At 40.7% G+C, this 16,565-nt stretch overlaps 1 protein-coding gene across 6 annotated transcripts in view; it reads left to right on the top strand.

Moving 5' to 3' along the window:
• PSME3IP1 (proteasome activator subunit 3 interacting protein 1) overlaps window positions 1-16,310 on the top strand; it is a 31,671-nt gene extending 15,361 nt beyond the window's left edge. For all 6 annotated transcript variants that reach the window (XM_045442843.1, XM_045442846.1, XM_045442847.1 and 3 more), the window contains exons 5-7: window positions 979-1,112; window positions 8,027-8,091; window positions 15,947-16,310. In XM_045442843.1, the coding sequence (XP_045298799.1) occupies window positions 979-1,112; window positions 8,027-8,091; window positions 15,947-16,164 (417 nt within the window). In that variant the 3' untranslated portion in view covers window positions 16,165-16,310. The remainder of the gene's footprint in view (window positions 1-978; window positions 1,113-8,026; window positions 8,092-15,946) is intronic.
• The last annotated feature ends 255 nt before the right edge of the window (window positions 16,311-16,565 follow it).

Here is a 16,565-nt window from a genome sequence, read left to right as displayed (position 1 = left end):
TTCCTTATTTCTGATACCCAGTTTTCTCCAGGATTCAAAGGCCATATACATACACCCCCTCTGCTTTGGGCTGATATTACCTGCTTCTTAGATGTTTTGGTCGCTAGGTGTCACTATTGTTCCGTTAAGGCATCGCTGCCTCTTAAATAAAGAATTACACCAAGTCCAAATCTATTGCTAATGGTTTGTGAGAGTGTGAAAGGGAAGGACGGGGAGGGGCTGGCGGAGAGAACAAAAGAAAGTGCCAAAGCTTGACAGCCAGAGATTGAGGTCAAGCCTGCAAGAAGAGATGTTACAAGTGAACTGGTTGTGCTTTTAAAGACATTTTGGTTCTTGTGTTGCATGTGCACTGGATAAAATCACCTTGAAGAGAGTATTTAAGACAGTTTCCTGGGCCTCTGGAGGTCCTTATTCAGTAGGTTTGGGACAGGGGAGGGACTCTTGTATTTTAACGAGGCTTAAGGTGATTCTGATGTTGTCTTGCACCAGCAGAGTAGGAGTTAGTCTCTGTGGTGTCCAAGATTGAATGCCATTGGTGGTAGGACATTCTGCAAGATTTGATTTTACCCTTGGGGGAAGAAAGCAAATATTTAAAAATTTGGGGGGAAGCCATGTTTTTTTTTCTGTTGCATTTATATTAAGATTTTTGTTTTTGCCAGCAAGCATGATGTTGGCCATATCTTTAGGGAGGTTTTCAGACTGTAACTCAGATTTTCACTGAGAGTCAGAGGGAAAAAGTTTGCTTCTGTATATTAAATTGGGTCTTCTCCCTCTGTGGTCACCTTCATCTCTCTTTAAATCAGCTGGATATTCCTGGCAGAATAAAGAGGAGAGGACATTATTTTGAATATAAGTAGGCCAAACATTACATGGCAGAGCTGAGGTCCTAGTGGATTATGCGAGTCTGGCTTCTCTTGATTTACCACTGTCCTGCCATTACTCTTTTTTTTGCTTAGTTTGACCCTTAACCTACAACACAGTAATCTCAACAAAGTTGGACTTTCTCCAGAAAACAAGAAGGAGGTGGAGAAGAAAGTGGCTGTGAAATCCATAGAAACCAAGAACAAGTTCTCTCAGGCGAAGCTGTTGGCAGGAGCTGTGAAACATAAGAGGTCAGCCAGCACTCACACAACTGAAATGTCCCTCTGTGTACTCTGAAATGCCACTGGTAATGGTAGCCTGAGCAAATACTTAAGCGGAAGTCTTGGTGATGTTTCTTTAGTAGCCTTACCTCCCTCTCCCCCTCCAGATTTGGTGTCTTCTGTAGCCTTTGACCCTTGTCTCTCGGACTGTTCATTCAACAGAATGCTAGCTACTCTTCACTGGGCACCTGTCATGTGCCAGGCATTGTGTTAAGTGCTTTCCAGGAATGATCTCTTTACACAAGTCTATGAAGTACAAGTTTGATGGGTTGAGAACATTTGTCCAAGGTTACAGAGTAACAGAGGTATGGAGTTCAATATTTGGGCCTCTATTTCTAGGCAAATGAGGGAGCGAGTTCTGTGAGAAGATTTGGGTAGGGTGTAATGAGAGCAGGGAGGAGGAAACACATAACTCACTGGAGAGGGCATGTGAGCTCAGGTTGGGGAAGGTAGGGAAAGCATTAGAGGGAGATGTTGATTATATAGAACAAGTAGGGCTTTGGCGGACGAGGGGAGGAGAAATTTCGGGCAGCGGGAGTAGCTGCTGCAAAGGCACCGTGGCCTTTGAGACCCTGGAAGCTGTGACCGCATTATAGACCTGGCTGGGGTTCTGATGTGGGGTGGCAGCACTGCCTGGAGGTTTTGATAAGTTCTGTCTTACGTTTGCTCTTCCCTTTCTAAATCTTGAAATGGCACCAGTGATTAAATCCGGTCATTTCAGTTTGACCAACCATACCATGGGCGAAATAATGTTAAGTTCAAATGCAGTCTGTTAGGAAAATCAGTAAGGCGACCAGCCACATGTTTTTAAGGGAGCGCATTGATGCACTCTTGTGGTTTGGTGCACCATCTATCTGCTGCAGATGTTCCTAGGACATGGCTTACGTCTAAAAATGTCGTCATGGTTTAGCGGTGGAGGGGAGGAGTAGCAGTAACCTGAAAAGGGCCAATTACCTGAGCCATGAATTATTCCTTTCAAGTTTTCACATAAGCTTTCGTGCCTTGCCCAGTGTCTTTCAGGATTTGGCCCTGGGTCCGTTTTACTGGACTTCACCAAGAAAGGGCTCTCTAGGTAGGCAGTTAGATACCTCTCAGCAGCATCTTGCTGCTAGCAGAATGAATGTTACAACCATCTCTTTTCCTTAGTCCTTAGATCACCTTTTATTAGATCATCGATTATTATTGTTTTTTTGTGGCAAGATGATAAATTAGTCTCCTGGGGCAGGAGTTCCTAATCTACCCAGCCTTGGGTTTATTAGAATCACCTGGGAGTTTGTTAATGTGGCTTCTAGGCCTTTCATTAATTCTGGTTCATTAAGTTTGAAGTGAGGTCTGGGAGTCTGATTTTCAAAGTTCTGCAGGTGATTCTGATGCTTGTGAAAGTCTGGTGCCTGGTGTGTGCCTAGAACATAATCAACAAAATTGAGTCCACCTCTGTGCTCCCTCTCCATTGCTTTTCTGCCTTGCTGCTCTCACACCACGTTCCCAAGTCTGGTTTATCATATTTTTGCCTTTCTTTACTTTTAGTAGTTTCTGCGTGTGTGTGTGTGTGTGGGGGGGGGGGTTGTTTGTGTTTGTTTTTGTTTTGGCTACCTATATACGTATTCATAAACAGTGTAATAGCTTGCTTGTATTTGAACTTTATAAAAACAATTTCATTCTGTATGTGATCTTCTGTAAATTTGGTTTTTCACTCCAATTGTTTCTGTGATTGAAACAGTTTTGTGTGTGTTCATGTATATATAGCTGTAATTCATTCATTTTCACTGTCATATAATAGTGCTTTATGAAATACTAAAATGTGTCCATTCTCTTGTGGATGCGTGCTTGAACTATAATAAATGGTGCTGATAGGTCCAGGACGTGCTCTATTATGTATGTGCATATGTTTCTCCAGAGCTGTGCCGGTCAGTGTGGTAGCCACTTGGCCACTGTGACTATGAAAATCTGAATTAATTGAAACTAAAATTTTCAGGGTGCCTGGGTGGCTCAGTTGATTGAGGGTCTGACTTCAGTTCAGGTCATGATCTCACAGTTCACGGGTTCGAGCCCCGCATCGGGCTCTGTGCTGACAGCTCAGAGCCTGGAGCCTGCTTCGGATTCTGTGTCTCCCTCTCTCTCTGCCCCTTCCCTGCTCATGTTCTGTCTCTCTCAAAAATAAACATTAAAAAAAAAAAAAAACCTAAAATTTTCAATCCAGTTCCTTAGTCACACTAGTCACATTTCAAGTGTTAAATAGCCACAAGTGGCTAACTGCTGCCCTACCGGACAGCACAGATCAGTGATGTAGTGATTTTGTGAAATAGTGTTTCCTTGCTGTCTTAATTTGCATTTCCAGTTCACATATAATTGACGTATTTCGTATGTTGATTTGCCATTCAGGTGTCCTGTGGTAGGTCCGTTCAAATATTTTGCCATTTTTCTACTGGGTTATTTGTATTTATCTTAATGATTTGTAGGTGTGTTTTGTTTGTTTTTAAATATAGTCCTGACATTTCCCTACCCCCCCCAACCCCCAGTTTACAGCTTTTCTTTTTACTTTCATTAATTAATTTTAAGGTGGTTGGTTTTTAAATTCTAAGGCAGTCAGACACATAATATTATATTAATTTCAGGTATGCAGCATTATGATTTGATATATGTATATATTGTGAAATTATCACAGTAAGACTAATTAATATCCATCACCATACATGTTTACACATTTTATTTTACTTGTGATGAAAACTTCTAAGACCTGCTCTTAGCAACTTGTAAACGTACACAGTGCAGTGTTATCAACTATAGTCATCCTGCTACACATTACAACACCATGACTTTTAACTGGAAGTTTATACCTTTTGAAGATAGTCAGTTTTTTTTTTTTTTAAGTTTATTTATTTTACACAGAGAGAGAGAGAGAAAGCAAGCAAAGGAGGGGCAGAGAGAGAGAGAAAATGAATCCCAAGCAGGTTCCACACCGGCAGCACAGAGCCCAGCAAGGAGCTCAAACTCCCCAAACATGAGATCAGGACCTGAACCCCGAAACCAAGAGTTGGATGCTTAACTGACTGAGCCACCCAGGTGCCCCTGAAATCAGTTTTTTTTTTTTTTTTTTTGAAGGTATGAGCTAGGGATCCCTTTTCAATTTTATTCTTCAAGTGAGTAGCTAATTTTCTAGCAACATTTACTAAACACTACTGCCTTTCCCCAGTGATCCTCAGTGTTACTCTGTCTTATAACAAGTTTCCAAACATATATGGCTTTGTTTGGGAGTTTTCTCTCTCTCTCTGTCTTTTTTTTTTTTGCTTTTTCTTTTTTCTGTTCCTTGGATCTATAGGACCAGTACCACTCTGTGTACTTATTGTAGCTTTATAAATAATTTTGATATCTGGTAAGGCAAGTCCCCTTATACTTTTCTCAGGGGTATTTTGTCTATTGTTGGCCACTTTGTTCTTCCATATAAATTTTAGTTAGATTTAAATTTTATTTTTTTAGTCTAAGTTTATTTTTATTTATTTTGAGAGAAAGAGAGTGTGTGAGCAAGCGGGGGAGGGGCAGAGTGAAAGGGAGACAGAATCTCAAGCCAGGCTCCGTGCTGTCAGCTCAGAGTAATTCATTCATTTTCACTGTTGTATAATGATGCTTGATGCAGGGCTCAAACTCTTGAACCCATGAGGTCATCACCTGAGCCGAAGAGTCCGGTGTTTAACCGACTAGATTAAATTTTCGATTAAGTTCTTCAAGTTTATTGGAATCTATTAAATGGTTTGATAAATTTATGGAGGAAACAGATCTTTATGGATATGAGTCTTTCTACACATGGTATATATACATTTATTTGTTTCCTCTAATGTTCTTCAATAAAGTCTTAAAGTTATCTTTCAAAAGCTAACGGTTGTGCATACATTTTATTAGATTATTCTTAGGCGTTTTATAATTTTTTTGTTGCTGGTTTGTAAAAGTGCAGCCAATTTTGGAGTATTTATATCTGGTCACTCAGCTCTTATTAACCTTAACAATAACTCTTTAATAACTCTTAGTAACTTTAAATTTTTATTTATTTATTTTTATTTTTTAAATGTTTTTGAGAGAGAGAGAGAGAGCATGTCTGTGTGAGCTCACAAGTGGGGGGGGAGGGGCGGGGACAGAGGATCCAAAGCGGTCTCGTATGCTGAGAGCAGAGAGCCCGATAAGGGGCTCAAACTCTCCAACCATGAGATCATGTCCTAAGCCAAAGTGTGATGCTTAACCAGTTGAGCCACTGAGGTGCCCCTATTCATTTATTTTTTTCATTTATATTTTAAAATGTTTATTTTGAGAAAGAGAGCACACGAGCAGGGGAGGGGCAGAGAGAAATCCTAAGCAGGCTCCACACTCTGTCAGCACAGGGCCCAATTCGGGGTTATTTATTTTTTTTTTTTGAGACCGCACACAAGTAGGGGAGAGGGGGAGAGGGAGAAACAGAAGGCCAAGCCGGTGCCACGCTCGACACAGAGCCCAATGCGGGACTTGATCTCACAACTGTGAGATCATGACCTGAGCCAAAATCAAGAGTCAGATGCTCAACGGACTGAGTCATGCAAGTGCCCCAGTGTTTTTTTGTTTTTCTGATTGCTGTGGTATCTGTAATTGTGTCCTTTTTCATCCCATGTATTGATGGCTTGTATTTTTATTCTTATTTTGGCTGGTTTCTTAATTTCTCCTACCTTCTTTCTCTGGGGTATTCTTTACTTCAAGTTTATTCTTTTATAATTTCTGTCATAAATGAGTGTCAGATACCTAGCTAATTAATTTTCAGCTCTTCTTTTTAGTTATAGGCACTTGAAAGTGTAATTCTTCCTCAGCTTTCACTGTATACGATTTTGTATTTCCAACTATTTTTAAATATCCATTATGATTTCTTCTTTGACTTCTGAATTAGAAACATTTTTTAAAGTTTCCAAACATATTCAGGTAACTCAACTATATTTCACAGGACTAAGATGAAGCTCCCCCCCTACCCCCACATTTTAACACCTTATCAGTGGTATCTTAGAATCTATGACATACAATATTTATCTTTTGTTGTTGATATCTCTCTTAATTGCATCGTGGTTTATATGTGCTAATTCTTTTGAAATTCCTTTAGACTTGCTTTGTGACCTACTCCTAAGGTTAATTTTTACAAACGTTCTGAGTGAGCTTGAGGAGAATCTGTTTGTTTATTTATTTTTTGTAAATTTCTGGGTTCTATGTAGGTACCACCAAATAAGCAGGTTAATTGTATTGTTTATATCTTCTGTGTCTTTACATATTTGTCTGCTTGCTCTGTCAGTACTTCAGTATTTTGAAATCTCCCACTATAATGATGATTTCTTGATTTTTCTTCAGAGTTCTGTTGAATATCTATTTTAAACTCTTTAATTAGAAGCATACAGGTGCAGAATTGTTATTTGTTCATAATGAATTAAACTTTGTTTCATTATAAACTTTACCTCTTGTAATGTTTTTGGTCTTAAAGTCTGTTTTCCTAATACTGTGCCGGGTAGCTCAACCTTCTTTGGGTTTTGCCTTAGTGACTCTTGCTACCCTTTTGCTTTCAATCTTTCTGGGTCTTGTTTGTTTTTGTTTACTTTTGTTAAATCTTTTGGATTGTCTCATAAATATCTGATTTTAAATGGAGTATGTTCATCTGTTTTTATAGGTAGGCTTGGATTTGTTGGGATTTTTGACACAGTTTCTGCTGTCTTAATGTTGCTTGTCTTTTTACTTAAAAGATAGTTTTCCTTGTATTTTTAAAAAATTATGATTTTAAAAACTTTTGTTTATTCGTTTTCTTTCTACTGGTTTGGATTCATGCGGTGTTTCTGTTCTTTTGGTGGCTAACCTTGCAACTTACTAGGAGTACTTAGCACAACCTAAAGTTAAATAGCTGTCTTCCTTTCCTACAAAATTATACATTGACCTTAGAACTTTGCACTCTAGGGGCGACTGGGTGGCGCAGTCGGTTAAGCGTCCGACTTCAGCCAGGTCACGATCTCGCGGTCCGTGAGTTCGAGCCCCGCGTCAGGCTCTGGGTTGATGGCTCAGAGCCTGGAGCCTGTTTCCGATTCTGTGTCTCCCTCTCTCTCTGACCCTCCCCTGTTCATGCTCTGTCTCTCTCTGTCCCAAAAATAAATAAACATTGAAAAAAAAAAATTAAAAAAAAAAAAAAAAAAAAGAACTTTCACTCTAATCACCTCTTCCTTACATGCTACTACTGTCCAGGACTTGAGTATGGTCGTGTTGAACACCACAAATTAGATTGTGTTTGCCAGTTCCTTTGTTCACTATCCCTTCCTTCTGTGATTAAAGCCTTCTTTCTGATATCATTTCTTTCCTCGTTGAAGTGCATTCTTTTTTTTTTTTTTTTTTTTTGACTGCCCTAAATATTAGCAGTAATGGTGGAGCTTGGGGTATTGCACTAAGCTACACAGCAAGGGAAGTACGTTCTCTAGACAGTCTTTCAGTGAAGGTCTTTTGGGTGACTTTCAGAATCACTAACATGTCACTAAAGAGATTTCCTTTAATCTTTAAGAACTTAAATAAATTTTCATCACGTATGAAATTGTCCAGATATTCTTCAAATCCATCTGTGGTTCTAACCAAGATGAATGATAAGGACAACAAAGAATCTGAAGTTTAGGTGATGCCTGAAGATCTAATGCTTCACCCCTTGAATTGGCCAGGGGTTTATGTTGTCCTTATAACAGTAATGTAAGTGGAAGGAGATTAGGAACCTGAAGTGAAGTCTTTTCATTTCAGATCATCCCAGTTCTTTGAGGCTACCTAAGGCCCATATAATGGTTATTGGAATTCCTGCGTCCCAAAGTTTTAATCCCCACAATTGGACATAGCTCAAATTACCATGTTTTTTGTTACAGCTCAGAGAGCGGGAACAGCGTGAAAAGACTGAAGTCGGACACTGACCCAGATGACAAGAGTCAAGGTAGGGTGGCAGCTTTCATTTCACTGTTTACTTGTAATACACATGAACCATAGTACAGGGCTGGACCGCAGCACAGCTGTGAAGGAATGCATGGGTCTCTGAGCAAGCCGATCTAAATTTAGTTTACCAAACTGTTTTCTACCAGGCAGGATTTATACCCAAGAGTATATGTCAACTGCCCTGCCAAGCAATATGTTAGAAACCAGTGGAACTGATAAATGACAATTGTGCTTTCCCGGAAGTGCTTACAAAGCCAAAGCCCTGGTCCTATCACTTCTGCTCACAAAGGGTTTTTCTCTGTGTCGCCCAAATGTCAAGTTTCTTGATTTCACCTGGCTGGCTACCAGTGAGAGGTAGAATGCCTGGCTCTTGCTGATGGTTGGATCGGATTGAGCCTGGAAGCTTAATACAGTCTCCAGAAGCATACTTTCTTTGGTGGTTACTTTTATGCAATCAAATCTGGCACTGTATTAAGTGGCACAGAGTTGTAAGTGAAGGTGAGTGTTCCTGAGGGCTGGATCGGGGATAAGAAATCCAAGAGCGTTTTTAGTTCTACCCGTGACTCCCTGGGGGACTGAGATTCTGCGCTAAACTCAGTGGGTCATCTATAAAACAGGGCTTACATTGATTTCTCCCTCAAAATATAATGGATATTTAAAAATGTATATCTGCTGAGCACCAGTAATGGTGCGCTGTTGCTGATAACTTTTTGCTCTAGAATTACTTTTAAGAAAGACATTGAGTGAAGAGTCTTCTTTCTACGTATATATCCTCTTCCATCCAATTCTGCTTCCCAGAGAGAAACAGTATTATACATTTCTTATGTGTATATCCGGAGCTATTCTGTGTCTGTATAAGCAATTACAAATATATGCTTTTAAAATTAAAAAAATGTTTATTGAGATAACTTAAAACATATTCAAACATTGAGATAATAAGGAACCCCATCTTGTAGCTTCATCATTTTTTTAACACATATCCAATCTTACTTATACCTCCTTAACTATAGTGTTTTGAGGCAAATGTCAGACATTATATTGTATTATCCATAATTCTTCTGTACATATCACTAAAAAATAAGGGTTCTTTGTTTTGTTTTGTTTTTGACATCACAGTGATCTTTTTTTTTTAATATGAAATTTATTGTCAAATTGGTTTCCATACAACACCCAGTGCTCATCCCAACAGGTGTCCTCCTCATTGCCCATCACCCACCCTCCAGTGATCTCTAAATAATATCAGATAGCATATTAGTATTCATTTTCCCCAATTTTCTCACAATTTTTTTCTTGACAATTGGTTTTTCAATTATTTTTTTTAATGTTTATTTTTGAGCCAGAGAGAGAGCAGGGGCTTGAACTCATGAACTGCGAGGTCATGACCTGAGCCGAAGTCAGATGCTCAACCAACTGAGCCACCCAGGGGCTCCATTGACAATTGGTTTTTTAAAAATCAGGATCCAAGCAAGGATCAGTCATACATTGTATCTGGCCTATATGGCTTTTAAAAAAAATATTGAGATACAACTCAGTGCCATAAAATTCATTCTTTGAAAGAAGCACAATTCAGTGATTTTGTTTTAATATGTTCACAGAAATGTGTATTCATCACCACTGTTTAATTCCAGAATGTTTCATCACCCCAAAAAGAGTCCCCGTGCCCATTAACAGTTATCCCCGTTCTTCCCTCTCTCTAGCCACTGGCAACCACTCATCTACTTTTCTCTCTGTGGACTTGTCTTTCCTGGACATTTCCTATAAATGAAATCATTCCATCTGCGGCCTTCTGTGTCCAGTGTCTTTTCACGTGTTTACAAAGGTCATCCATGTGGTAGCACGTATTGGGACTTTTTACGCTGAATAATATTCTGTTGTATGGCATGCTGCATTCTGTCCAGTCATCAGTTGATGGGCATTTGGATTGTTCACACTTTTGGGCTACTCTGAATGATGCTGCTAAGAACATTTGTGTACAAGTTTTTGTGTGACCAGCTATTTTCACTTCTCTTGGGTGTATACCTGGGAATGGAATTTCTAGGTTATATGGTAACTCTGTGTTTATATGGTTAACTTTTTGAGGAACTGCCAAATTGTTTTCCGAAACAACTGCACCATTTTTACATTCTACCAGCAGTATGTGAAGGCTCCAGTTTCTTTATATCCTTGTCAACACTTGTTATTGTCTTTTTTATTTTGTTTATCTTTGTGAGTGGGAAGTGATACTTCATTTCTCTAATGACTAGTGGTGTTGGCATCATGTACTTATTGGTCATTTGTATATCTTCTTTGGAGAAATATTTACTCAAATCCTGAGCCTATTTTTAAATTAGGTTACTTGTCTTTTTACTGTCGAGTTTAAAGAGTTTTTTTATATATTCTGGTTACTAGACACTTGTCAGATATATGATTTACAGATATTGTCTCCCTTACTGTGAGTTGTATTTTCATTTTCTTGATAGAGTCCTTTGGAGCACAAACATTTTTAGTTTTGATGACATCTGACTTATCTATTTTTTCTTTGGTTGCTTGTGCTTTAGGTGTTGTATCTAAGAAACCATTGCCTAATCCACCGCCATGAAAACTTACACCTGTGTTTTCTTCCAAGTTTTATGGCTTTAGCTCTTCCATTTTGGTCTTTGATCCATTTTGAGTTAATTTTTGTATATGGTTTGAAGTAGGGATTCATGTTCATTGTGTGTATCCAGTAGGCCCAGCACCCTTTGTTGAAGAGACTTATTTTTTCCAGACTGAACTGTCATGGCACTTCCATTGAAAATCAGTTGACCAACATGTATGGGTTTATTTCTGGGCTCTCTCTTCTCTTCCATTGATCTGTATGTCTGTCCTTATGCCACTACCACACAGTCTTGATCACTATAGCTTTGTAGCAAGTTCTGAAATTAGGAAGTGTGAGTCCTCCAACTTTGTTCTCTTTCAAGATCATTTGGCTATTTGAGGTCCCTTGCATTTCCATATGAATTTTGGGATCAGCTTGTCAATTTCAATAACAAAGGCAGTTGGAATTTTAATAGGGATCACCTGAATCTGTAGATCAGTCTGGGAATATTGCCATCAGATAGCATCTTAACAATAGACTAGCGTGCCTTTTAAGTCTCATTTGGCCTATAGGTTCTTCTTCCTTTTTATGTTTATTTTTTGCTTCCTTTGTTTTTGTGAAGAAACTGGGTCTCTTTGTCCTGTGGAGTTTCCCATGCTCTAGATCTTGTTGATTATATCTCCATGGTGTTCCTTTATTCCTCTCTTTCCTGTGAAAATGGTAACTAGATCTAGAGCTTGATCAATTCAAGTGTTTTGGCAAGAATGCCTCATATGTTGTTTTGTACTTCCTGTCATCGTCATTATTTTAATTAACATACTCTGTTCGTTGCTTAATTCACCTGTAGTACCTTGGGAATCATTGCATGACTGTACATAAAGAGCTTCATTCCTTTTTAAGACTATGTAGTATCCTGTTATATGGTTGCAACATAGTATGTTTTTTCTATTTTTTATGATGGACATCTAGATTGCTTCCATGCTTTCTCTGTCATGATGTTTTATTAAAAACTTTGTACATGCGTTATTTTTCACACCCATGATATGTTAGGTTAAATAGAATTATTGGGACAGAGAAGATATACATTTGTAATTCCGATAAATATTGTAAAATTGCCATGCAAAGAAGTTATCCCAGTTTACATTCCCATCAGCAATATAGGACTTCCATTTCACAGATGTCTTTTTTTTTTTTTTTCCCAACATTTATTTATTTTTGGGACAGAGAGAGACAGAGCATGAACGGGGGAGGGGCAGAGAGAGAGGGAGACACAGAATCGGAAACAGGCTCCAGGCTCTGAGCCATCAGCCCAGAGCCTGACGCGGGGCTCGAACTCACGGACCGCAAGATCGTGACCTGGCTGAAGTTGGACGCTTAACCGACTGCGCCACCCAGGCGCCCCACAGATGTCTTTTTAATATATAGGAAACTTGCTACTCTGGATGTGTAAATAAGATTAAGTGTATACTGTGGGCATATACACATGCACATACACACAAGTACATAAAACTTCATAGAAATCTTAAATGTACTTCAGCTAGCCCTGTGTCTGGTGCTTATTCCCTTGTAGGAAGTATTTGCATTAGTCAATGGAAAGGAAAACTTGTGTGGCAGTTTTTGTTTTTGTTTTTTTTTAACGTTTATTTATTTTTAAGACAGAGTGTGTGAGTGAGGGAGGGGCAGAGAGAGAGGGAGACACAGAATCTGAAGCAGGCTCCAGGCTCCAAGCTGTCGGCGCAGAGCCTGATGCGGGGCTCGAATGTATGAACCATGAGATCATGACCTGAGCTGAAGTGGGACGCTGAACTGACTGAGCCACCAGGTGCCCCACTTGTGTGGCCTTTTGAAACCATCTTAGGGGGCACCTGAACGGCTCAGTTGGTTGAGCATCTGACTATTGATTTCGACTCAGGTTATGATCTCACAGTTTGTGGGTTCGAGCCCTGCGTTGGGCTCCGCACTATCAGTGCAGTGCTTCGATTTTCCCTCTCTCTCTGCTCCCCCCCTGCTTGCACTCTGTCTCTCTCAAAGTAAAATAAAATAATAATAATACTTGTTTAAAAAAAACCCATCTAAGGCAGACACCATGTTTCAGAGCCACCTTTTAATCTCTTTGTCTTCCCTTCCACTCTCACAGCAGCATTCTTACAGCTGGGCAAGAGATACCCTCTTTTGCTAGTAAGGCCCCATTGGAAGAAAATCCCCTAAAAGCTTGCTTGAAAGTTTTGTCCTTCGCAGTAGAAAGCTTTGTGCTTTTATTCCCCCCAGAAAAGAACTCTGTGACCCTAATGGAGATTCAGGTTTCCCCCATTGGGGGCTCTGGACTTAGGCTCTGAGCAGAGCCAGTGAACGCACAAGTTGGCCCCATCGACTCTCAACTCACGCATCTGTTTGAATCCCAAGAACATTCCCTATTAGTAATTTTCGGTGTCAATTTGGTATAACAACGTGGTCCTGCAAATGCAGAAGCTGGCAGGAAACTTCACCAAATGGGTGAGATCAGAGGGCACCATTTTGTTCTCTTTGGACAGTTGAACTATTTTTGGAATGAAATTTGTCAGAGTTGCAGTCTCTTTTCTTTCTTGAAACCTAGATAATCGGGAGATTTGGTCTTTTGGCTTAAACTCTGCTGATGCCATTGTGGTCCAGATTTCTTGGTTTCATTTTGTGGCTGGCTTCCGTCCTTCCGTTAGGCCAGCTCTAGTCTTGCACAGGTACTCTGAACTTGATCCTCCTTTTCTATCTAAGATAGACCCTAAAATTCAATTCACCCTTGAAATTCTTAATAAAATGACATCTCATTGAACAGCTTCACATAAATTACTTTTCTGAGTAACTGATTTATGAATCAGGTTTTTTTTAAAGCAAATATTTCATTTTTTTAAATATATATTTATTTTGAGAGAGAGAGAGAGTGTGTGGGCAGGGGAAGGGCAGAGAGAGAGGGAGACGCAGGATCCAAAACAGGCTCTGCACTGACAGCAGAGAGCCCGATGGAGCTTGAACTCATGAACCGTGAGATCATGACCTGAGCCCAACTGAGCCACCCAGGCATCCCTTAACCAAATATTTCTAACAGAATACTGAAAGTATCACTGTATATGTGAAAATAATAATACAGGGAATGTTCAAGTAATGAATAATGTACAATTTGATGTTGGGTCCCAAATTTTCACCCCTCCCCCCCAATTTAGCTATTTGCAATGAAATGTGTAAAATATCTTTAACACATGGCAAATGCTGGCCTGCTCTGTGCTAGACCCCATGCTATGGGGACGGAGTGGTGAAGAAGGAGCCCTTGCCCTCAAGTGGCTTACAATGAGAACATACAGACAAGCAACCCGTTTTGTTGTTAGACTGTCCATTCTTCTGCAGCCTTCCTGGCTGTAAGAGTGGGGTGCCCATGAGGTTACAGAGATACATGGGGCTATTCCTCCCCAATTTAAGTAGACTATGATGCTCTTTGAACTTTTGCATTTGCTTTTCTAAAAAGTTGTCTGCATTGGCAGTATATGCATAGAAAATTCAAAAGGGGCAAAAGAATAAATAAGGTTCATTTATTCATTCTAAAATTTAAAAAGTTTGGTGGGGCGCCTGGGTGGCTCAGTCGGTTAAGCGTCCGACTTCAGCTCAGGTCACGATCTCGCAGTTCGTGAGTTCGAGCCCCGCGTCGGGCTCTGGGGTGATGGCTCAGAGCCTGGAGCCTGCTTCCGATTCTGTGTCTCCCTCTCTTTATGCTCCTCCCCCGTTCATGCTCTGTCTCTCTCCCTGTCTCAAAAAGAAATAAACGTTAAAAAAAAAATTTTTTTTTAAATAAAAATAAAATTTAAAAAATTTGGAATAAAAAAAGTTAAGTCTCCCTGTTCCCCAACCGCTCTGCTGATCTCCCCAGGACAACCACTGTTACCAGTTTTATATGTATTGTTTTAGACATCGTCATGCATGTACATGGGCATGTTCCCCTCCCTACAGATTATAGCTTACACATACCCTTGCCTCTTTCACAAAGCATAGTGGTTTGGTACCAGTACGTAGAGGCTTTACTCTTCTTCATGGCTGAATAATAGTCCATTACACTGGTCCCTTATTAATGAACCTTTCAGTTGCTACTGTCAACAGTGCCGCAGGGAAAATGTTCTCATATGAACATCGTTTAAGATTGAAGGACGTTGCCAAACTGCCCCACATCCTCTCAGCAGCATATAAAGATGCCTGTTCCCTGTACCTTCCCTCCTTATAGATTGTTTCCTCTCCCAAGTTTAAATGTCTGTTTTGCTTTTTCTGTGAACTGTTTGTACCTTGTGTCTAGTTTTCTATTCGGTTGTTGGTTGGTTGGTTGGTGTCAGAAGAACCTGATCTCACGAAGAAATTGACTTGTGATATTTGTTGCAAAAATCTGCCTCTGCTTTCATGTAGTCTTGTAATCACCGTCTTTACGATCAGTGTCGGCTCTCAGGTCACGTTCTTACATCTCTGTGTTTCAACACTGCCTTTCTTCAGCAGCTTCTTTTTCCCCTATTAGAACTTCCTGTAAGACCAGCAAATCCACTGAGCTTCTCAACCCTGTGTACTGGCCGCTGGAGGTCTCTTCTTGCTTCTCAGTGGTAGTTTTGACTTCCTCCTGATTTCATATACTTGGAACCATGTATCCTTTTCACATTTACATAAAGTGTCAGTTAGGGGCTTGTAAAGGCAAAAGCCAGGAAGGTATATGCTTGTCAGCCTGAGACACTGAGGTTTAAAGTCCAGCTCTTAGTCTACAGTGAGCTCTGGTATCATTCTAGTACATTATTTTTTGATTCAGATTTAGTTTAACGTTTTCTACTCTAAGTGGCCTTTAACCTTGGCCTGGTCATTTGACCTCCTTCATCAGTAAGATGGGGATACCTACATAGCAGGTTGTGGTAGTGATTCATTGAGTCCGGAAACATTTAGAGGCAACAGGAGTGGTGGAGTAGAGTCCTTAACTTCTCTTTTTACTTCTAAGTGCCGTATTCCCCTGGATTGAGGCTTTCCATCACTGGGGTGCTGCAGTGACTCTGGGTTTCCCGGAGCAAAAAGAGCCTTAGCTACGTGGTCACATTCTGCATGGCTTTAAAATGTTCTCTGAGTGTGGCTTCAGTTTTCTCAGTTGTAAAAGAGGAACACAGCTGTCCGATGCAGGGGACAGTAATGATGACTGCACAGAGCGGTTTGGGGCTTCAGGGTAGAGCCCGAGGCGCTGTGCCCCGCACGTGGAAAGTACCCTGTGAATTTTGGGCAAAATGGTGAAGTCACAGTGCTTCCTCCTGTTTTGCAGAAGCCCCGTCCTGCATGTCTCTTGGAAGCACGTCCCTGAGCACTCCTTCCATCCACTGCCCCTCCGCCGCGGTCTGTATTGGCATCCTCCCAGGCTTGGGTGCCTATTCCGGCAGCAGCGACTCCGAGTCCAGCTCAGACAGTGAAGGCACCATCAACGCCACTGGCAAGATCGTCTCCTCCATCTTCCGAACCAACACCTTCCTCGAGGCCCCCTAGCTCCCGTGTCCCTCCCAAGCTCCTGCCCAAGAGTAGACCGGACGGTTTGTTCTGCCTACGGGCATTACCTCCCTCAGAACTCCTTTGCCTGCTTCCTGTGCACACCGTGACATTTTTAACCTCATCTAAAAATGTGCCAGAGTCCAGTTGTGGCCCGACTTGTGTTTGGTTTCTCTTTTCACTCCAGTGCAGATGTCCAGACCTGTCCTGCTGCGTCTTTCCTTGCCGATGTGCTGGGGGGAGGGGAGGAGGGCTCAGCAGAAATTCCACTGAAAATGCCCTGGGAAGATAGGCACCCACTGGTGTGCAAAGTGTTTGGATCATGTTGCTTTCTTTTTTTCCTTTCCCAACAGCACAAAGAAGCAAGGGCAGTTATTGGACAGGTATTATTTAAACATTCG

The sequence above is a fragment of the Leopardus geoffroyi genome, chromosome E2, assembly GCF_018350155.1.
Source record: "Leopardus geoffroyi isolate Oge1 chromosome E2, O.geoffroyi_Oge1_pat1.0, whole genome shotgun sequence".
In the NCBI taxonomy this organism is placed as follows: domain Eukaryota; kingdom Metazoa; phylum Chordata; class Mammalia; order Carnivora; family Felidae; genus Leopardus; species Leopardus geoffroyi.
This window is presented reverse-complemented; position numbering and strand designations above follow the sequence as displayed.